The sequence below is a fragment of the Erigeron canadensis genome, chromosome 5, assembly GCF_010389155.1.
Source record: "Erigeron canadensis isolate Cc75 chromosome 5, C_canadensis_v1, whole genome shotgun sequence".
Lineage (NCBI taxonomy): Eukaryota > Viridiplantae > Streptophyta > Magnoliopsida > Asterales > Asteraceae > Erigeron > Erigeron canadensis.
In genome coordinates, this window is record NC_057765.1 from 44,850,242 (window position 1) to 44,874,349 (window position 24,108).

At 31.2% G+C, this 24,108-nt stretch overlaps 2 protein-coding genes, 1 long non-coding RNA gene and 1 pseudogene across 4 annotated transcripts; 3 read left to right on the forward strand and 1 right to left on the reverse strand.

Annotated features, from left to right (window-relative positions):
• Positions 1-1,431: 1,431 nt before the first annotated feature.
• LOC122600943 (cytochrome P450 704C1) lies at positions 1,432-4,412 on the forward strand. 2 transcript variants are annotated; one of them, XM_043773723.1, is made up of 5 exons: positions 1,432-2,030; positions 2,658-2,942; positions 3,067-3,402; positions 3,558-3,761; positions 3,997-4,161. In XM_043773723.1, exons 1-5 carry the CDS (start codon positions 1,509-1,511, stop codon positions 4,075-4,077), a joined length of 1,428 nt encoding a protein of 475 aa, XP_043629658.1. In that variant the 5' UTR covers positions 1,432-1,508; the 3' UTR covers positions 4,078-4,161. The 2 variants fall into 2 exon arrangements, with proteins under 2 accessions (XP_043629658.1, XP_043629657.1); XM_043773722.1 differs by having other exon boundaries at positions 1,445-2,030; positions 4,029-4,412.
• Positions 4,413-5,159: 747 nt separating this feature from the next.
• Positions 5,160-7,580, forward strand: LOC122601907 (annotated as a pseudogene).
• Positions 7,581-9,504: 1,924 nt separating this feature from the next.
• LOC122600708 (cytochrome P450 704C1-like) lies at positions 9,505-12,165 on the forward strand. Its single transcript, XM_043773462.1, has 6 exons — positions 9,505-9,819; positions 9,897-10,112; positions 10,224-10,514; positions 10,596-10,919; positions 11,359-11,562; positions 11,817-12,165. Exons 1-6 carry the CDS (start codon positions 9,505-9,507, stop codon positions 12,012-12,014), a joined length of 1,548 nt encoding a protein of 515 aa, XP_043629397.1. The 3' UTR covers positions 12,015-12,165.
• Positions 11,234-11,826, reverse strand: LOC122600709. The gene is made up of 2 exons (XR_006324083.1): positions 11,734-11,826; positions 11,234-11,637 (listed from the first exon to the last, which is right to left on the reverse strand). It is a non-coding gene; the product is annotated as an uncharacterized LOC122600709 (long non-coding RNA).
• Positions 12,166-24,108: the final 11,943 nt, after the last annotated feature.

Consider the following 24,108-nt stretch of genomic DNA (forward strand, 5'->3'; position numbering starts at 1 on the left):
AATTAGGGTTGTTCAAAAAGCTCGAATCCGAAATATCTAAAACCCGATCTGAAATTTCGGGTGTCCGGATTTTTGGATTCATATATCGGATGAAGTTTTCAAAAATTTTGGATTATCCGAATGTCCGAAAATTACATATTACAAATGTAATTGTGTTGGGCTTGGGCCAGGTTACTACGGGTCCGGTAATCTTTTTTTTTTAAGGTGAATTTCGCTTGAGAACTTCGTGTCGTGATTCGACAGCGGGAGGTCTAACATACATTGTGTTAACCGGGTCCGTGATAGAGAGCTCCCCCGAAGTACAAACGTTTATTTCAAATACTCGATGGGGGAAAACCCCCTACTAATCCGCCCGAAGGTACGACGATCAATAGGAGTAAACCCTGCTTCCTTAGACTTGAACTTGGGTATACCCAAACAAAGCCTTCATAGAAAGACTTCCTATGTACTTCCCAAGTTTTAAACCCAAGACCTCTTACTTGTAAGGCAAGTGCTCAACTACTTGAGCTAAGTAGGAAGTAAACTGGTCTCGTAATCTGATATACGTTATATCGGGCTTGAACTATGAAAAAACTTAAAAGTCAAAAGCCTTTATCCCCGTTTCACTCTAACATCATCCCTAGTTCCCTACCCATATCGTGTCTGACACTCCACCATTCCATTGCTTCCTTGGAGATTCTCAGTCCACACTCCATTTCATTCCAAGTAAGATATTCAATTCATGGTATATTTAATCTTCTTTTAGTCTTAATTAAATAATAATATATTTAGTTTCTTTCAAGTAATAACATAACATATTTATAGACTATCTTTAATCTTCTTTTATCTTGATATATTTGCAGTCAAAGTTTCCTCTTTCGGTTATCATATTCAAAGATGTTAATTAGTTGTATTATTATGGTTCTCTTCTTCTTTTTGTTGTCAAACTTAATCATCTTGCTGTTTTAGAGGGTGTCTATTATCGTGATTACATAACTCAAATAATGAGAAAAAGTTTTTGGCAAAAGAATTGATTATCTTCGTTTTCATAGAGACAAGTTGGGGCATGCTTTTTCAAAATGTCAATTATATAAACCAAGTCCCAAAATAAACTTTCGGATATAAACCAAGTCCCAAAATAAACTTTCGGATAATCCCATATGCGAAATTTTGGATTAGGATGGCCAAATCCACTGTACGAAATTTTGGATATCCAAAATTTTGGATATCTGGTATTGAACACCCCTACATGATATTGAATATTTATTTCATATTAGGAGGTCAAGTTTCTATCAAGTTGCTACTTGCTACCATCATCAACATCGACATTTATAATAAACTAATATAAGACTAATGTCTTGTTTTTTTCCTTTTAGATATAGATGGAAACTCTTAGTATATAATGTTAACACACATAATTATTATCTTTTTATATACAAGGCCTGCCAATCCATAGTTATTATAACTTGATCAAAAACCCCTCTAGCAGTTTGGTGTATATACAGGTGCTTTTGTATCCCTGACCAGAAATGGACATCATACATACCATCTTCACTTCCATAGCGACTATACTACTGTTAGTTATCATAACCTTCTTAGCTATGATAGTCAAAATATTCATCGGAAAATCAATCAAAAATCCAAATTATGCGCCGGTTATTGGAACTGTCTTTGGTCAACTTTTCTACTTTGATAAACTTCATGACTATTTTGCAGATATTGCCCTGAAACACCCTACTTTCAGGCTTCTTGCCCCTGATCAATCGGAATTGTATACTGCTGATAGTCGAAATATTGAATACATACTTAAGACCAATTTTGATAACTACTCGAAAGGTGAAGGGAACAAGGATATAATTACCGACTTATTTGGAAATGGGATTTTTGCTGTTGATGGCGTCAAGTGGAAACAGCAGAGGAAACTTGCTAGTTTTGAATTCTCGACAAGGGTGTTGAGAGACTTCAGCTGTGAAGTTTTCAGAAAAAATGCAGCGAAACTGGTTGGAGTTGTTTCTGAGTTTGCTAAGGCCAACAAAGTTCTTGATATACAAGTATTGACTTATTTTTTTAGAAACTCGTTCCTTTCATTTAATGTTATAAATGGCAGAGTGACCTCTATGTCATGATCCACTTAGATTCAACTCTAACTTTGATGAGTATATAGTGTGTGCTAAATATGATATAGATACTTACAACAGATAAATTGTAACCTGATTTGACCTATTCAGAATTGAAAGGGTCAAAACCGTCTCTTTTATTATCACGGTGCTAGCATCTCCTGTCTCAACTAGACCCACAAGAATCCCCTTGATTTAAGGTATCGCATGAATGTATATAAACTGAATACCAATTGTCTGATGGAATTTGCTAAACATGTATAAAGTTTTCGTTTGAAGTTCTATTGAGTTGCATATATGCCATAGGGTGATTTTGCCACGATGTTCTGACATCTATTATAGTGTTGCTCACTGTAATTGTCATTAGCATGTTTATCTTTTTACTCATTAAATTTAAAATTTTGCAAGAAATCGATCCAAAAAGCATCATTTAGTTATGGCTTCATTCTGCAGGCATAGAATACTTTCGAAGTTATGCAAAATTGGGTACATGTCATAAAGTGATCTTTTTTGTCATGATTCTTAGATTAATTATTGAGCTAGTATGTCCAATACTTGTAGAATTTGCTTATGCAATGCACTTTGGATTCAATATTTAAAGTTGGGTTTGGAGTGGATTTGAATTGCCTTGAAGGAACTAGCGAAGAAGGCGGGGAATTTATTAAGGCCTTTGATGACTCAAATGCCTTAATATACTGGCGTTATGTCGATCCATTATGGAAGCTCAAGAGGTTTCTAAACATTGGCTGTGAAGCTGCTCTAAGGAACAACATCAAATTAATAAATAACTTTGTTCTCAATTTGATCAGCAAGAGAAGGGAACAACTAGCAACGAGTCAGCATTGTGTGAGTTATATTTCCATCTATACCACCAAGTCACCAACACGTTTTTTATTTACCCTTTCTAATTTAGTTATAAGTTATAACTCGATAATACTAATGACTTTTGTTGTAATATATGGATTTCAAGAATGAGAAGGACGACATACTTTCAAGATTTCTGATTGAGAGCAAGAAGGATGAAAGGATGAATGATCAGTATCTAATGGATATTATTCTTAACTTTATGATTGCTGGAAAAGACACTAGCGCGAATACACTTTCCTGGTTCTTCTACATGCTTTGCAAGAATCAGCTCGTACAGGACGAAGTTGTTGAAGAAATAGAAAAAATTGTAGGAAATCAAGAAAGTGGATCTACAATTGAAGATTTTGTAGACAAAATAAACGATGAAGTACTTGAGAATATGCATTATCTTCATGCTGCTTTGACTGAAACCTTGAGACTCTATCCTGCAGTCCCTCTGGTAATATCAAAATTTCCCAAGCAATTGACTTACAAACCATTGTACCTGCAGATTGTTTGTTGTAAAAAGCAAAGTAATATTCATTGTTGTCAATGTGGTTTCTCATGCTATAATTTATATTTGATATTTTTTGTGTTTTGTGTTATAATTTCAAGGATGGAAGAGTTGCAGATAGTGATGACATTCTTCCAGATGGTTTCAAGCTGGCAAAAGGCGACGGTGTGTACTATATATCGTATGCTATGGGAAGAATGCCATATATATGGGGAGACGATGCTGAGGATTTCAAACCTGAAAGATGGCTTAATGATAACGGAGTTTTTCAACCTGTATCTCCTTTCAAATTTGTAGCATTTCATGTAAGTAACACATCTTCCATAATTTTTCTTGAGACATCTCATAACTTTATAGTCAAGCCAATGACCTTCTCATTGACACTATGAAAATTCAAGTCTATTGTGAAGTTAGAAAGTTCATTCAATTCCAATTTCTTTGTAAGATTTACAAAATCCTAGTAAATTATGCCCAAAAAATTGGAATATGGGTGGTCACTGATTGACTTTTCGTAATTTCTTGTGGTCATTATCGTCTTAGGGTTTATCAACTCTTACAATCCAACTGTGCAGGCGGGTCCAAGAATTTGTTTGGGAAAAGATTTCGCATACCGTCAGATGAAGATAGTGTCGATTGCTCTTCTTCGTTTCTTCACGTTCAAAGTGGCAGATGAATCAACAAAGGTGACTTACCGGACCATGTTTACGCTTCACATAAATGGAGGTCTTGATCTTCTTGTAAATCCAAGATCAAACATCATGATAAAAGATTAGTACTTCATTGAAAGTTGTTTCAATTTCTTGTTTTGTGTTTCATTTCGTTGTAGATATCAATATGAAACCCAAAACCAAGAAAGAGAGGTATGTACTATGTAGGATGATCTGAAGCCTACAAAATGTAGTACTTATTCTTGTACATTAAGACAGTTTATTTCAGATTTCAGATTTCAGATTTCATATGACATTGTAGTGTGAATTTCAGGGCCGGTAAAACTTTTATTCTGTGACCAGTTATCTGACTATAGTATGATACTCAAGAGAAGTTTAATTTGTTAAAAAACCAAACCATTTATATATGCTCAAGCATTGAGTATTTGTGTTTGTAGGCATGCTGGTTAATTTGGCAGGATAACTTGTATATATATCAGTATCATATTTTATCATATAATATATTTTTTAATATCTCTAAATTAGTAATTGAAAAATCGATGGCTTTTTTAATAAGACATTTCAACTTGTAAGTAAATTGGATACTTTAAACTAAACGGATGCATGGCCGATGCAGCGGTGACGGTGGTAGCGACGAAAGTGTGCGATTTTGTGAAACCCGTGGATACTTAAATTTATTATTTAAGTATAATTTCACATTTAACGTATAGTTTTTTTTTTGTTTCATATACTAATTCTTATAGTGATGATTTTGTGAAACCCGTATATTTGACACAGGTCTAAAATCTAGTATATACTAAGGCAAGGGGAACTAGATTGAGTTTAATTAATTACGGATGATCACCTTAACCCAACTTGGCAAGTGGAAGCATGATATCGTTTACGTACTAAGTTAATACTCCGTACGTTATATGACATCGTTTACTAAGTTAATACTCCGTACGTTATAACATTTATATGTCAATCAACTCGACCTTTAATTAAGAAACACATTCAATTCCCTCTCATTCTTATAGTGGCATCTTCAATTATTCCATGGTTTTGATTTCAGTTTCATTGCTGTTACCAGCATGCTCAACTTTATTCCTAGTTTTGTGGTTTCACTATATGTATAATCAATCACAAACAAAGAAGTGTCGTCCGGTTGGCGGCACTGTGTTTCATATGTTCCTCAATTTTAAACGGTTGCATCATTACATGTCTGAACTCGCTGCAAAGTACAAAACCTTTAGAATGATTAGTCCTTTCCATGGTGAGATTTATACATCTGATCCCGTGATTGTGGAGTATATCCTCAAGACTAATTTCGAGAATTATGGCAAGGTATATATATATATATATGTCCCCTAATTAATTGGATCTAATGTATGGCTCTAAAAGTTAAGTTATTAGTCCGTTTCCTTTGCTAAATAGTTCGAGTTACCCGAGTTGATGATAAAATGATTTAACTTACAAATTAATAAGCAGGGAAAGTATACCAACGACTTAGCAGATTTTCTTGGTGACGGTATATTCACAGTTGATGGGGACAAATGGAGAGAACAAAGGAAGTTATCGAGCCACGAGTTCTCCACAAAAATTCTGAGAGACTTTAGCAGTGTAACCTTCAGAAAGAATGCAATAAAAGTCAGGAACATATTTTTAGAATCCGCAAATAGCAATCAAACAGTTGATATAAACGTAAGTAATTTTCACGTTTTATATCAAAAAACTTGTTATTACCCCCATGAGAATCCCATATTGATGGACTCTTATTGGTTCTAGAAGAAGCAAACATTACATTTATTCTATTTATATAAACAGGACTTGTTCATGAAAGCAACGGCGGATTCAATATTTGAAGTTGCTTTTGGACTTAATCTTGACAACCTGAGTGGTTCAAATGTGGAAGGTGTTACATTTAGTACTGCCTTTGATGATTCAAATGAGTTGACATATGCAAGACTAGTTGATGTTTCTTGGAAAATCAAGAGATATTTTAATATTGGATCAGAAGCAAAGTTGAAGAGAAATATCAAAGTGGTCGATGAATTTGTTTATAAGATGATCCGGATCAAGACTGAACAAATGCGCAATTCAAAGCATAATGATTTGGTAAGCTTACACTCTGTAATGGCCTAATAAGTTTATAGTTCACTACTCTATCTAATACTCAAGTTGGTATTAAATTTATAATTTGATCCATGAAAGAAATGGGTTTCCACCCGAAAAGTTTTAATATCTATTTTCCATTACATTCCTATTTATCTCATTTGCTTCCTGAATTACAAAATTTGCAGATCAAGAAAGAAGACATTTTGTCGAGGTTTTTGCAGATCAATGATAAAGATCCTAAGTACTTTCGAGATATCATATTAAACTACGTACTTGCTGGTAAAGATCCAATTGCGGCTACCTTGACTTGGCTCATTTATATGCTCTGCAAACATCCTGATGTTCAGGACAAAGTGGCAAAAGAAATCAAAGAAGTAATTAACGCGAGAGAAGAGATCACAAGTGTTTCAGATTTTGAGGCCCGTGTGACTGAGGACGCACTAGAGAAGATGCAATATCTTCAAGCAGTTTTGGCTGAAACTATCAGACTCTACCCTGCTTTGCCACTGGTATGCGATTGATTTTCCAACGAACTTATTTACTAGTTGCATAAAAGGATGATGATGCAGATGATTTTGCTTAACGAAACACCTTGTGTTTGATCTTTGCTATCAAACTATGTCTAAGTTTGGTTCTGTATCTACATCTACACTAACCGATGAGTTGCAAAATATGCAGGATCCAAAGATATGTTTTGCGGATGATGTTCTACCAGATGGATGCCATGTGAAGAAAGGGGACATGGTGTCTTACTTGCCATATGCAATGGGGAGGATGAAGTTTATATGGGGTGATGATGCAGAAGACTACAGACCCGAAAGATGGCTTGATCACAATGGATGCTTCCATTCAGAGAGCCCTTTCAAATTTACGGCTTTTCAGGTTAGCTGGTTTAAATACCACTTCACCTTAAAAATAGGGTTTAAATTTTTCTAAAGTTGCAATGTTAAGATTTCTCAGTTTATCATGCAACATTCGTGACTTAGACATGTTTTGTTAATAGATAACTTTGGAGCCGGTCAACAGATAACTTTGGCTTTTCAAGTAGTGGAAATGAGAAAGATGTTGAACAATTATCTGTTATGTTTTGTTTATGAAATAAGAGTACAAAATATGTTGATTAGAGTGGTCAACCCTTCGTATCTTTTTTGTTAATACGCAGGCTGGACCACGAACATGTTTGGGTCGAGAATTTGCATATCGGCAGATGAAGATATTCTCTTCTATCTTATTAGGTTGCTTTGTCTTCAAGCTGAATGATGAAAAGAAAACCCAATGTATAGAACCACCATCAATATTCAAATCGACGGTCCATTTAATGTTTATGTTTCTGCTCGGTCTGGTTTGTGCAACCTTTTGTAACTTGATATGTGTAATACATAGTCCTCCTGAAGATGTCATATGTCCTGTAAAATGTAGAATAAGGTTGTAATCAAATATAGTTGTGCTGAATAAATGTATCCGTTCGTTTTTTAATATCAACAGTCAAGAATATATATATCACCTAGCTGTCTACTAAAAATGGGGAAAACATGTACTCTAATTTGGTTGATTGGAGCGTTTTTTATGCGTTTTAGCATGTATGTTGGTCGATAGTTCTCAACAATTTGCTGTATCTGGTTCCCGCATCTTCTGATTGAGTGTGTCATGCATGCTCATATCAACATTATGCTTATGAGTACACGAATTGGATATATTCATCATATATTTATCCAAAAAACCACCAAGCAGAACGACTTATACATGTAATTAGTTAATAGTTATAATTATTCAAAGTTGAATTAGTACTTAAGAATCAGATTTTTTGAGCCCATTAAACTCCACCATCTGAGTATGAGAAGTGAAAGACTCGGCGTATTTACCTCAATAAGACGGTAATACACTTTGCAATAAAGTTGGTTTCAGTACTCGGGTAGATTTCCACACCTACACCAATACAAAACCATAACTTGTATGAGTTAAAGATGTCAATATGTTGCTTGTTACTTGGATTTCAACATCGACCTCGCAGTTGTACATTGCTTTAATTTAAATGATTTCTCCTTAAATCAAAAAAGGTTTGTCGTATAAACATGCTATGAATCTTTTAAAAATTTTGTAAAAAGAAGCGCTAATTGATGGAAAATTCATTATATATTATTTTCAGTTGTATACACTTATAGACAGAGGAGGTACCAGGAAAAAATTTCAAAAGGGGCAAACTTAGAAAACTTATGAAAAATAAATTTAAAAGGGGGCAAAATGTTAAAAACCTATAGAAAATTTTTAAAATTTTATGAAAAATTTAAAAATACATGACAAAATTTAAATTTGGAGGGGGGCATTGGACCCCCTTGCCCCCCCTTTAGTACCGCCCCTGCTTATAGATAAAACTACTTCCTGCCAATTGTATATAATAAGCTGCTCATAGATGGGTTGGTCTGGGTTTTGGTTATCAAGGTCTCTCCTATGCATGGATCGAGGGTTCAAATCTTGGGGATGACTGCCCGTTGGATGTATTTCCTAGGATGAGAACCGCTAACAATTAATTAGTTGTTAAAAAAATGTAAGAAACTTTTAGCTATCTTCCGGGTATTAGATGACTTGAAGTAAAATGTGATCGGTTCCAACTTCCAATTCGTGTATTATTTACACAATCACACCAGTTTACTCCTTCAGTTATTTAAATCTAAAAAGTGTTATGGATTCAGAAACAAAATATGAAATTATGGTATTTTTTTTTTTATTGAACAGCGACTAGTAGTTTGTAGTTAGCATTCGAGAATTTTCAAATTAACTATAACACCCCAAATTAAGCCTAAAGTGGTGGATTGACCCAATACCTTCCAGTTACAACTTAAAACCATGGCCGAAAATATTGGTAGCATTTAAGAGTCTAAAACTTCAAAACTTTTTTCCAATGTAGGACAAGTTATTAGATTATATTAACAGTGAATCTGGATTTATTCTTTCTGATTCAAACCAAGAACTTCGGATTTTGGTTCAGTTCAGATTTCTTTTTAGGGATCATTTTTGCTATCTTATAGAGTGGGCTGCAAGGTCTGACTTTGGATCCTTTACTAGTTTTGACTTCTCCAAAGATGTTCTATTTATTTACTACTAATTCAAAGAAGTTCTAGAAAGAGTAGGCACTTAAAAGAATACTTTCTAATACTAACAAAATAAAAATAACCATTACTTTTATGAACACTTGTTAGCAAATGCATTCTATATATGTATCACAATTAGTGTCATTGTCATTATATCCAAGCTAATTTCAAAGAATAACATTCCCTATCATTCTGGTATGGCACCCTTCATGAATGTTTTCTCAAATCTTATAATATCCATACCAGTAATAACAACATCATCATTTTTTGTGCTTCTTTTCCTCTATATCTACAATCAAAAACAACATCATAAAAAGAAGTACCATCTAGTAGTTGGGAGTGTGTTGAATCTGATAATTAACTTCAACAAGGTGCATGATTACTTGTCAGATCTCGCGGCGAAATACAAAAGTTATAGATTGATAGTTAGCCTTTTTCGTGCCGACGTTTATACATCTGACCCTATGAACGTGGAATATATCGTCAAGACCAATTATCAAAATTTTGGCAAGGTCAATACTAGCTAGCTAGGACCAAGTCCAATTGGTTTTTGTTACGTTTTTCTAAAAATTACTATTTGATATTGCAGGGAAAGAAATTACGTGACATCATGAAGGATTTACTTGGTGAAGGAATTTTCATAGTTGATGGGGACAAATGGCGAGAGCAAAGAAAGGTGGCCAGCCACGAGTTCTCTACGAAAGTCTTGAGAGATTTTAGCAGTGTTGTGTTCAGAAAGAATGCAATTAAACTTGGGGACATATTGTTAGAAGCAGCAAATAACAACCAAATAATCGATATTAATGTAAATTTCTTGTTTGAATTTTAACACTCATTAGTCATTAAACCGAAAGAAACCCATCAAGTGTTAGCGTCTGAGCTAGATGTCACATTAATAATACGTGTATTTAAACAGGACTTGTTCATGAAAGCAACAATGGATTCAATATTTAAAGTTGCTTTTGGAATTGATCTTAACAACATGAGTAGTCCGAATGAAGATGGTATTAGATTTAGCCGTGCATTTGATGATGCAAACACGCTGACTGCTGGAAGATTTGTCGACGTATTATGGAAGATCAAAAAGTTTTTAAATATCGGATCTGAAGCAGATATGAAAAAAAGTATGAAAGTGGTGGATGAGTTTGTTTATAAGGTTATCCAGATGAAGATTGAACAAATGCATAAATCAAAAGATGAGTTTTCTGTAAGCTTCTATTTCCTTTCTCAGATTAAAAACTCAAATTGCTATTTGTTTCATTCAACAATTGATTTATGAAACTCCCAGTTGAAGAAAGAAGACATTCTATCAAGGTTTCTACAGGTCAATGATAAAGATCCAAAGTACCTGCGAGATATAATACTAAGCTTCGTACTTGCTGGGAAAGATACTGTCGCAATCACAATGACTTGGCTCATCTATATGCTTTGCAAACATCCTAAAATTCAAGATAAGGTAGCAAGAGAGATCAAAGAAGCAATGAAGATGAAAAAAGAGTTTACAAATGTTGCAGATTTTGCGACTCTTGTGACTGATGACGCATTGGAAAACATGCACTATCTTCAGGCGACATTAACAGAAACTATCAGATTCTATCCTGCATTACCTCTACTATGCAATTTTATCTATTTAACAAAATTAATTATGCGAGCAGAAAGTATAATGTAAACAATCAAATCGACCATTTATAGGCAAAAAGGGGTTAAAGCTGATCACCTCCAAACAGTGAAAAAATCTCAGGGGAGTCAAAAATAAAAAAATCCATAAAAAAATCCATTTAAAAAGGGCCAAAATGTTAAAAACCTATAGAAAAATTTAAAAAATACATGACAAAATCTAAATTTTGAAGGGGACATTAACCCCCTTGCCCCCCCCACCCCCCCATGTGGTACTGCCCCTGCCTCCAAGGCTCTAATGGTCATAAATAAATAAAAACTTAAGCAGTTAAATTAGTTCTTTAAGACCACAAAGATCATCTAAAAGTGTTATTGCATCTATACTTTCCTAACAATTATAATGTGAATGTGATGAGAACAAATCATGTATGAAGGACCCAAAGACATGCCTTTCAGATGATGTTCTACCAGACGGTTGTATGGTAAAGAAAGGGGACACCATATCTTATCTGCCATATGCAATGGGAAGGATGGAGTTCATATGGGGTGATGATGCACAAGACTTCAAACCAGAAAGATGGCTTGATCATGATGGTCGCTTCCATCCAGAGAGCCCTTTCAAGTTTGTAGCTTTTCAGGTACCATTAATTGCATATCCCGATTGGTACAAGTCTTTCCTTAAGTAGTATCGTATAATAGACCAGACATCGGTCCTGCATTAGGTAAAAACGGACAAATAAATAGTAATGTGTAGTCATATATCTATCAAGTAACTAGTGAAAGGTCATGGTGGTTCATAATGTGCTTACAAATCGATTGCCTATATATACCGTTGAAGAAAAACTCGTTGATAATCAACCCTTCTATGTTTTTAATTTTCATTCATACGCAGGCTGGGCCACGAACTTGTTTGGGACGAGAGTTCGCATATAGGCAATTGAAGATCTTCTCTTCTATCTTACTAGGTTGTTTCATGTTCAAATTAAGTGATGAAAACAAAGTCTCAAGCTACAGGATATCTGTTAATCTTCACATCGATGGTCCATTGCAAATTTGTGTTTTCAAAAGATCCGGTTTGCACGATCAATAAACTTAAAAATGTGACTTTGGCATATCAGATGCTCAAAATCACATCGTATATGTTCCTATGAAATGAAATAGTGTCAAATAAAGTGTTCAGATTTGTCTATGTATTTGGTTGTCCTCTATAAGACGGAACTCCATATATATGCTTCAGATGATTGGCTTTTCAGGTTTTATTTATGCTGTATTGTAATTTTTTTGTAAGAGGGAAAAGAAAGGATTAGGGAGGAAAAAAAGAAATATAAAAAGAAATAAAAAGAAGAAGAAAATTAGGGCCGTAAATCATGCCTGGTTCGAGTTTGTGAGTTAAGAGATTGAAAATCCTCATCTGACCCACTAAAAGTTTCAGGTTGGCGGGTTCAAAACACACAACCCATCATGATTTTTTTCAGAGTAGATTTGGTTGGCTTTTAGATTGAATAAGTCAGCCCTACATAAAGTTAGAAGATTACACAAGACAAGATAAAATAAGTCTTCATAGTTCGTACCCCCATCCTACCATGAGATTTCTCAAATAGGCATCTCAAAGTCAACAAAGATGTACCAAAAATAAATGTTGAAAAAATGACGCACAATAATGCAGCACAGTAACTAAATCAGCCATTTTAATTTCCAGATGTGACCCAATTTTAAGCAACAACTAACTAAGAAAGCAACATGTATCTGTATTATTTGTGACACTTCAACAATACCCGTGTAGCCTTGATCCAACAAAGCAAAATAAACATATCGGTCATTCATTCTTGCAAGAGTCTCATGATTCGGGGAAATAAATCAGAGTTCGAATCTCACTTCATACATTTATAGGAATAGATTATTAGTAGAGGGTTATCTAACCGTTAGATAATCAATATTAACTAGTTAAAAAAAATGTAATTGTTTGGATGATAGATTTGGTTTAAAAAAAGGAAAATCAAACCCATCATATTAGCCTTATTTAAAGCCCATTACCTATCATGGGTTTAGGAAACTCATTCGGTCATTTCCCATTCCTGGAAACTTCTAAACCCATAGTAATTCTTACCTTCAGTTCATACCAAAGATCCCCTAAATGGATAAATAGTCTTACTTTATAAGAGCGGGCTAGAAAGCATACCGGGCTATGACCGCTATATATACCATCTTCAGTTAAAAATATTTCTATAAGCTTTTTAAGTGGATTTTAGATGCATGTATTATGTATACATCGTAGTATACACCTACGATGTGTTCTCGGGTTACTTTTATAAATGAAATGAAAAAAAGATAAGTGAAAAGAAAAGAAAGAGACAAATTTCTTTCCTTTGTAATCATCCCAAAAATGGGATGATAATTTTTACATTAAAATCTATTAGATTTTCCTTTCCATTTCTTTGTCAAAAAAAAGGGAAAAATCACTCGTATTGACTTAACCTTTTACCTTTTTACCAATTTGGTCATCCACCTTTTATTTTTGTTAGAATGAAATGTAACTTTTCACCTTTTTTTATTACTTTAGTCACTTATCTTTCACTTTTTTTTTACCACTTTAGTCACTCAACTTTTATTTTTGTTAAAATGGGATGTAACCTTTGGATAAGTTTTTACATTAATCACTCACATTGTAAAAAACTTTTGCAATATGGTATTAAAGTATACTTGAACACTAACATGTAACTAGTTAACCTATAAAAATTTCATCTTAGCTTCCACGTAGCTTGCCATGTCACTTAAAACAGTTATTTTTGTCATCAAAACTTAAGATGAAACATCAACACCATTATAAAATTCATTCATACTCATTTACCTTTTCTATTTTTAACCTAAAACTTCTATATAACTAAAAGAATCGAAAACCTTTTAAATATCTTTGTATATAAAGTCATTGTTGTTGTTGTTGTTGTTGTTTATATAGTTTTTTTTAACTTTAATTAATGAATAGTGGTTTATAACGAGTATTACTTTGATAACGTAGATGTATCTTATGTTATGTATTATATATATTTTTTTATATATTATTTTTATGAATCTAATGGTTAAAGTTAAAATTAAATATGTGTTGATTTTATGTCAAAGAGAATAGACAATGGACAAATATTAGTTATCATTTTAATAAAAATAAAAGTTGGGTAACTAAAATGTTAAAAAGGTGAAAAGTTACATCTTATTTTAACAAAAACAAAAAGTGAGTGCTTATAGTAGTAAGAAAATGAAAGGTTGCATCCTATTTTAATAAAAATTAAAGGTGGGTGACTAAATTGACAAAAAGATGAAAAGATTAAGTCTATATGAGTTATTTTTCTCTAAAAAAACTCAATAACTCAATATATCTTAAAATATCTTTGAATCATTCCATTTCCATCCTAAATCAAACTCAGGAATATAGCACTAGGAAGCCTAGAAGGGGGGACGAGGACAAACCCGATTCGGACAAGGCATCAATTTGAACGGGCATAAAGTTGAACTTTTCTGATAATATATATTATATATGACGAGAGAAAGGTACCCATACATTGCCGCGGTGATGGAGGTGATGACGAGGTGGTGATGTATTGGCGATGGCGGTGGCGGTGATTGGGTTATCTACCGTACGGGTTCCACCTTTGGATTCAAAAATTCATCGGAAGTAAATATCGAATGACATCTAATAAAAAGCAAGAAGTTTTAAGAACACCCATATAATTTTTATAATTTATCGATGTACGGTTTTTGAGATAAAGGATTTTAAATGAATTGGAGGAATAAATAATTTATGCATGAGAGAGAAAAAAAATGATTGGTTGAAATTTGAGGAGAGAGAAATGGTAATAGTAATTTTAGGTAAATATAGAATTGATAGGGGGACATTTTGGGAAAGTAAATGTTGAAACCTAAAAGTTAGACATGTATAGTATAGATAATGTATAATATGTTATATATGTACGAGAGATAGTGGCTACGTTTTGCACCGGTGAGATGATGGAAGTGATAGGTCAAGTTATAGAGTATGATAGCAAAATGTCTTAGCCATACTGGCTCCGCCCTCGGATTTAAAAATTCGTCGAAAGTATATCGAATGACATCTCTAATAAAAGAGCATGAAATTTTAAGAACACCCATACAATTTTTATAATTTATCAAAATACGGTTTTTGAGATAAAAGATTTTGAATGAATTAAATGAATAAAATGATTTATAAAGGAGGAAAAAAAATGAGTGGTTGAGATTTGAGGAGAGGGAAAAAAAATAAATGATTGGGATTTAAGGGTATTATAGGTAGTGAACAAAGAAGAGAGGTAATTTAGGTAGTCCAAATACTTAATTGGGATTTTAAAAAATGGCAAAATGCTTTATAAGATAGTATTAGATATTAGATAAATAAATATGTATTTGATTCTATTTAGTTAGTTAATACAATGATTTTGGTTTTGTACATATTTTATTATTATAACATTAGTTACTATTTATAAAAATTTTTGTTTATATATTTAAATTCGTTAAAATTTAAGGGCATTTTTTTCCGACTTGACCTGGGCAGTGCAATTGTTAGAGCTGCCACTGTATACACCACGTTAGACAACTTTAAGAGATTATCTAATTACTGATGTAACATCATATGACAATGAAAAGGTTACCGTCGTAACTTGACATTGTTAAGAGTTATGTATAGAGTTTTTAGTTTGGGTAAAAACAAAGACTATAAATAGTATACAAGTTATGTCTGTGATCATGGTTTGACATGTTTAACATAATTGGCAGTGTTAGTTTGCAACAATTGTGACAGGTGAATACACCTTTAGCTGAACTATATATTACGGGGGTGTGTGGTGGTGGGTTGGATGGGTACTTTGAGTTGGTACTGTAAAATAAGGGTGTATACGGTTCGGTTTTTGACTAAAACTGAAACCGAACTGTTATAATTCGGTTTTTGAAAACTAAAACCATTGGGTTTTGGTTTTTCGGTTTTGGTTTTTTCGGTTTGGTTTTTCGGTTTTAGTCGGTTTTTAATCATTTGTGGTTTGGGTCAAATTGAGCTTCAAAAGTTTATTAGTTTATACCCTATAATTACACCTTAATTAATTTCAACAAGTTTTCAAAACAATATTGGTAATAATAACACTACAACAATGACAAAAAATCCATAGAAGTAAGTTGTACAAACTTTAAACAAATTTTATATATAACTATTTATATCTTTTACGCGTTGTTTAATTATACATTATTAAAGCAAATTAATTTTGTTGTGTATTTTTACTTAAAACATATAAATGATATTATTATATACACCTAAAAATGCAATTATAATAACATATTTATCAAAAATTAATAATAAAATGATATAAATATAAAATAAAGTAAAAAAAATATATTTTTGGTTCGGTTCGGCTTTTCATTAAAAACCAAAACCGAACCACAACTTTTGGTTTTTAGAAAACCAAAAACCATTCGGTTTTCGGTTTTTTTTGTTTGTTTTTTTTGTTTTTGGTTCAATTTTTGCTCACCTCTAGTGCATGTAAAATTTATTACCAGAAAGTGGGACACCCAAAGAAATATTTTTTATAACACTGTATTCTCGAGTTTTTTTTAAAGGATAAGAAAGGGGAAGATTGGATAGAGAAAGAAAAGAAAAAAATTATATATCAAAAAAGGCATTCTCGAGTTACTTAAAAAACTAATGAAAAGAAAAAAAAATATAAAGTTAATAGCATTCTTGAGTTAGAAAGAAAAGAAAAGAAAGGGAAAAAAGTTATAACTTTACAATTATGTCCTTTTATCCTTAAAGTTAATAGCATTCTTGAGTTAGAAAGAAAAGAAAAGAAAGAGAAAAAAGTTATAACTTTACAATTATGTCCTTTCATCCTTAAGGTTGTCTTTAGGTAATAAGGGTAAATTGGTAATTATACACTTAAGTTAAAAGTTTTCCATCCAAATCCTCCCAAAAATGGGAGGAAAGTTTTTACATCCAAAACACCTTTGTTTTCTTTTCTTCCCCTTTCTTTTCTCTTAGAAAAAAACTCAAGAATGCAAAATGAGGAAATTTTCTAATTTTTTTTTTTCTTATCCTTTATAAAAAAACTCAAGAATGGAGCGTAAAAGATTATCGGTCCCCAAAAAAGTGTTTATTTCCGCTATTAACTAATAGATCTCCAACAACACACCAATAGGTAATTCTATACATATATTTATTACTTGGGTCTGTGCAAGCTACAATAATTCTGTGCCCATGGACCATGGTAACGGGAGGGTTTATGGAAGATTAGAAGGTCGGTACACATACAAAGATAAACAATGTTGGTTAGTAAGTTACACCCCTTGCAAAAAGAAAATAATAGTAATAAAAAAAAAGAAAAATGAAATCCTCATATATATATTAATCTAAAAAACATCTTAAAATATTAAGAAGGTGATATATGGTATATATTAATTCTTTTTCTTAATATTGCCCTTTGATTTTTTCACATGTTGTCATCTTATAATTACAAAGATTATTTGGTTATTTAGTTAAAAGAATTAATAATTTAATTAAAAAAAAAACATACGGCATGTGGGGTTATCCAATACAAATTTCTTATCCAAACCATCAACATTCATAACCACATGCATGTATCAACACGAGTTGTCGTTAACTTATATTTTTCAAAGTTGATTTTATATATATCTTATTACCCTACAAACAAACAGAGACTAGTTACTGCCAATTTAATTTACCACCTTTCGATCAGGGGTGGGGTTTGGGGGAGGGTGGCAAGTGGCAAGTGGCAGTTCCATAAATTTTAAAAGACGGGGCCTAAATTTTTTTGCTTTATCTTAATACCAAACTAACAAGTTTTCAAGGTTTTTTTTTTTGTTTTTAAGGCTTTTATTGAAGAGTTTGATATATTTTAGTTTGAGTTTAGTATTAAATTTAAGAAAAAATACACTAGTAATTTTAGGTTGAGGTGAAGGCAAGGACCACCCTCATCCTTCTTTGTATCCGCTAATTCATATATATGGCAAATGCCAATCTTTTATTACATTTTTTAATTGTGATTGCAGAAGTTTCTCAACCTCATTCGATCGATCAAGACAGGTGGCATAAAACCATATTCGGGAATGCAAGTTACCAAATAGAGAATAGCCACCTGAGACAACGTACCAACAAAAATCTCTTTTAATTTCAATCACTCTTACGCCAATATCATATCGATCCTCAAGTCACTACTCTTACCTTTAAGCTCACTAAATTGTCAATAATTATGAATATATAGTTCAATACTACTCATTCCCCCATCGATGGGTGGATCACGATATGAAGATCACTAATTCACTTCTTTGATGATCGTAGCACGCATAAATCATGCATGCCCGGGGATTTTAGAAATGACCCATCTAATTAATCTCCAAAACTAACCGGCCAGTGGACTTACGCTTCACCAAAAATAATACAGTATAATTCTACTACACGAAAAACATTCTGTCTATATTATGAATTGACTATTTTCAAATTTATAGTTAGAGATATATTAACTTTTACTTATTTAAAAATAAATAATTTTAATTTATTTTTTTTAGTTTTCGAGTCAAAGAATTTTTAAATTTCTAATTTATTTAGTGTTAATATTTTTGCTTATTTTTAACTATATTGACTTTTAAGAAACCATTATTTAATTTAAATAATATTGAGTACCTTTAACGAATGTGTATAAACAAAGTTTTCAAACTTATGTGGACCAACCAAAAGTCTGATTTTGTTTTGTTTATTCATTCTCTCTTTGTTTCATTGGTCCATTTAGAATTTGTAACTTGTAAATATTTCTTTAGCATTTTAAAATTTTTCTAAAAAGTTATTAGCTATTAAACTTATAAAAGTAACAAATATATATATATGGGGGAAGGGAATATGAGGCTGTTAGGCACCCAAGTTGGGTGAAAAACCCCTTACATACTTTTTTTAAAAAGGTAAAAATCATGGGGGACCATGTATTTATTTAAAATATTAAAATATTAGTATGTGAGGGGTTTTTCACCCAAGTTGAGTGCATAACAGTCTCATACTCACTTTTCCTTATATATATATATATAATATATATATATATATATATATATATATATATAGGGAAAAAAGGAATATAAGGTTGTCCGACACCTAAGCTTATGAATAAATGTTTGGGACCCCATGATATTTATGGTTTAAAAAATTAGTATGTGGGTGTTCCACACCTAAACTTAGATATCCGACAGCCTTATATTACCATCCTCATATATATATATATATATATATATATATATATACACAATAAATTAAAACTAAGAAAAATAATTATTACTTTTTTAATAACCAGAACAAGTGAACAACGTTATAAACTAATTATAATAATTGGTTTTACGATAGAACTTATAAAAAAAATTATAATATTGTACAACTATAGCTTGGTATGCGTCAAGTTTTTGGTTTAATTTTTTTTTTATTCTCTTGCAAAAGTTTTTACTGTTTTTTTTTTGGTGATTTTTATCCAGAATATAAAAGATATCAAATTAAATGGAACTAATAAAATAATAAGTAATCTAATGAAAATGACTCAATGAAAACTTTTACTAAAAGTACAAAAGGAAAAACAAAAAATTTCCATGGTTTATAAAACGTAAGGTGTGGTATATGTCTAAAGCAAGTGGGTCTTGGGACCGGGGATGCTACTTGGGGTTGGGTGTTGGTTAGATTTGCATTTAACCGTTGCTTATGCCAGCTATCCATTTTTGGCTACTGTGAGGTTTGACTTCATGTGTTACTCGGGTCCTACATACCTCATGATTTTGTTGGACTCGGGACTATATAAAAAAGAAAATGACTAATCCTGTTATCAAAATAACCTAAAAATTCTTTTAACATTTTAAGAAGGTAACATGTGTTATCCACTAATTCTTTTTCTTAATCTTGCACCCTGATTTTTCACATGTCTCCATCTAATAGTTAGGAAGACTTTTAGGTTATTTTGTTAAGAAGATTAATCATTTCCCATATAAAAAAGAAAGGGATTCCTTCAAGTGTCTATGCAAATTTTGACCCTTATATTAAAGTCAATGGTTAAAATTAAAAAACTTTTTTTTGAATCTTGACCCTTAATTTTAATCTAAAAGTTAAAATGTTTCCAACTTGAGGGAAACTCTTGAAGAAATCCATCAAATTAAAATCAACTTGAGAAAATCTCTTCCCATATAATAACTACGAGTATTATTGAGTAACAAATTTAGGGAGCTTCATTTTTTTTCTTTGAAAAAGTGATTATTTTTTTAAAATTTATTTTTTGATAATTATTTTTACAAAAATCATCACACAAAAAAATGAGATTAAAAAAACTAATTAGTAAGTTATATGTATCATGTAGTGATGACATTAGAAACATTATAAAAGAATTATTTCAAATGATATATCGGGTTACTAGCGAATTTACCCGGGTTTAACCCGGACGTTTTAATTAAAATTATAAAACTATAAATTATACATGTAAATTTTGTTATTAATTATAAATCGATATAAAGATGATGAATTGAATAATATAATAATTATAAAAAAGGTTTCTTTGTTTGTAATAAAAGATTAGTAACTTTAAATAAGTATTTAGTGAGCTATTTTTAATTAAAAATATTATAAATTATTTATGACATCATAATTAAAATAAAGAGCTTTTAAGAAAAAATATAGACTTAACACATCACATTTTTTCTAAAAATATTTTTAAAAGACAATTGTCTTTTATTTAATATAGAGATTTTTATATTAGGTTTAAGTCTTACAATATAGTAGAAAAAATAAATAATAATGATAAAAATAGTTTTAATATTATACATTTAGATGCAAATTTTGTTTAGATATTTACCAAATGATATGTGTAATTTCTTTTATTTATATTTTTAAAAATGATAACGTACATGTTATTTCAACCAAATTTATCTTTATTTCGGATTACATACGTATTAATATCCTATTATTTTAAAAATTTATCCAATCCAAAGGTTTACCTCAACAAAATTGGGTCTGGTTCATCCGATTCACCTTTTAAAAGGGCTATCATCAGCGTCCATTCGATGGTATATTAACAATCTAAAACATATATAAGGTAATTAATCACAAGCAACATTTCGGATTCCGGCAACATATTGCTTTAAACATAGGATTCGGGCAACAATATTTTATAATTAAAATTTCCGGCAACGCTACTACGTAAATATATACTAAGCTAAACACAATCGGACTTAATGGCAGAATAAAGTTTACAAAAAAAAAAATAGGTAAGCAACCGAAAGCTATAACTCCAAAAAGAGGTCATTGAACTTAACTAGTTGGTAGGCGATGGCTAAAAACCCCAATGCATGCTCCCAACGAGCAATAGGATCGGCCCCATGGTGCCGATACCGGTCACACCCGTCACTCTTTAAAAAAATTCTGATTATTGATGTATACTATCGAATAGTCAACATGTTTATCCTGCAAAAGAAAGAAAACCTTCACTAAAATAAAATATACAAGTAAACTCATAACGAACTCAACCAACAAAACATTATAATTAATGTTCTTCACACCTGTAATCCGAAACATTTAATGTTCTAACACATCTTACTACTTTGGATTTATCTAACTTATGTCCTTAGGGGATAATGCAGTATTTATTGCATATGGTTGATTTAATTCCAATCTTATGGTTTGTTAATTAACGCTCATATAAAAATTATACTTTTAGATTGCAATTTTTGCATGTAAAATATAAAAACGCTCTCAATAAAAAAAATTCTTATGTATAAGTATTATATTAAACTAATAATGTATAAAGTTAATGTCACAACCATTCGTATATAAACAATGTAATACTCCGTATTAAATATAACTTGATCTTTTTATACGTTAACGAATTTCTTCACGTATATCATTTACATACCATTATATGAACATATCAAATTATTAAGTTATAAATTAAAAATAAATTCAAATTGTTCTCATATCCATTAGTTAATAATTATTAAAAATAAATCGTTGATAAATTCAAAAGTTTGACTTTATTAATCGATTCATAACTTAGATCCACGAGCATATGCATATCTATAAGCAAGAACCCATTCAATTACTTTCATATGTTTAAATTATTACGGATGTTCATATGCATCTAATCATATAAGATTAGACATTGTTAAAAATAGGGTTTAAGAGGCATTAGAGGCGGAGACAGATTTTAACATTGAGGGGATTTAACCATACTTTTTTCCGATCGTTGTATGCAATATAATGTAAAAGACATGACCATTTAATACTACAATGTTAATAAAATAAAATTTTATTATGGTTTACTTTAATGGACAAAATGTAAAAGGTTTAATTTTATTTGCACCGCCACGACTATAAGCTAGTGTTGAAAAAACCTTTGTACTAGTTAGCAATAAGCTATTGTTGTAATGAAAAACATGAACGATTGGTGGGAGCTAACGATTGGTGGGAGCTAAGCACCAACCAGTCCTCCTACCGGTTCCGCCCCTGAGAGGCATATGATAAACTAGTAGATGTATCTAAATTTTACTTACATGTCATCGGTTCGAACTTTAGAGTTGATGCTTGTGAGATTGTTTTTAAAAAACTACTTGCAGTCTCGCAAGTTAAGACCAAGTATTCTATCTTGAGTGACATTTATTTTTGGATGGTAAGTTAGAGGTAATTCGAAACATGTTGAGGTTTAAGAATTTCCTAATTGATAATATATATATATATATATATAAGATTTTGGACCCGTGTCCAACACTGGACACGAGATTTATGATATTAACAATATTAGATTTCCATACATTTAAGTCATAAAAACTTACAATTTTAAAAAAAACACGATTTTAAATGTTATATTTTGCAAGTTGTAGTACAATAATCATAGGTTCCACACTGTCATTATTAGCCTAGACATATTGATGAAATTATTTGCCGTAGTCATTCCACAAGGCACATGCTATATATAATAATTTATCCATTATAGAATATTTTGAAACAGATGTACTCATAATGTGATATTATTTAGAAAAATAATTAAGAATTAAAATATAAACATATTTGTGATCCTGTACTTGACACTCAAGTATATGTATTTAATCATGATGCACGTTCATAACACGTATATGTTTATTTTCAATCACTTGTTCTATGATAATATGATAACAATTAGGATTGTTTTTATATTATTTGATAACGATTAGGACTCTTCTAATATTTGTTAATAAGTCATTAGGTTTTTAAATTATTTTTTTTAGAAAATATTTCATATGTTAAATTTTTTTTGTTTAATTAAATGATTGTAAATTTTAAAAAATTCTCTCAAGTTGATGGCTAAAAATAAATATAAATGAAGTATTCAGGGCTAAAAAGTGTAAATTATTGATGGAAAACAAAAAAGTGTAATTTAATGAGACTTTTTCTACAAATTAATATAAATATTAATATAATAATATATTTGGATAATGATTATTATGATTTTTAATTTGTAGTTTATTTAAATGATGACATCATCAAAAGTCAATTTGATGAAATCGAACGATGTGATTGGTTAATTAGTCATTAGTTCAACTGTCTTATAGTATATATTAAGATTAAGATATATATATATATATATTTATTCACATCAAAAATATTAGAGCAAATTGCTAACAAAAGGATAATAAATTCATATCTATATCTATACTTCTATACTTATATTATAAAGCAAATTCACTTTTCAACTTTCAACATTTATTTTCAATAATGTACACATGATAATGCATCATATACCATACATCAATGCATACAATTTTCTCTCTCTTCCATAAATCATTTTATTCCTCTAATTTTTTCAAAATCTTTTATCTCAATAACCGTACATCGATCAATTATAAAAATTATATAAGTGTTCTTAAAATTTAATGCTCTTTCATTAGAGATGTCATTCGATATACTTTCGACGATATTTTAAATCCGAGGATGAAGCCCGTACGGCTAAGGTATTTGACTATGACACTCTATGACATATCACCTCATATGACCTATCATACTCTTTGACCTATCACCCTTACCATTTTACTGCCGCAACGTGCGGGTACTCGCTCTTGTTTCTAAATAGCTAGATGAACTTAACTTAATAATTAACAATGTTTTTTTTTTAAAAAAAAAGGTTAACATTGAT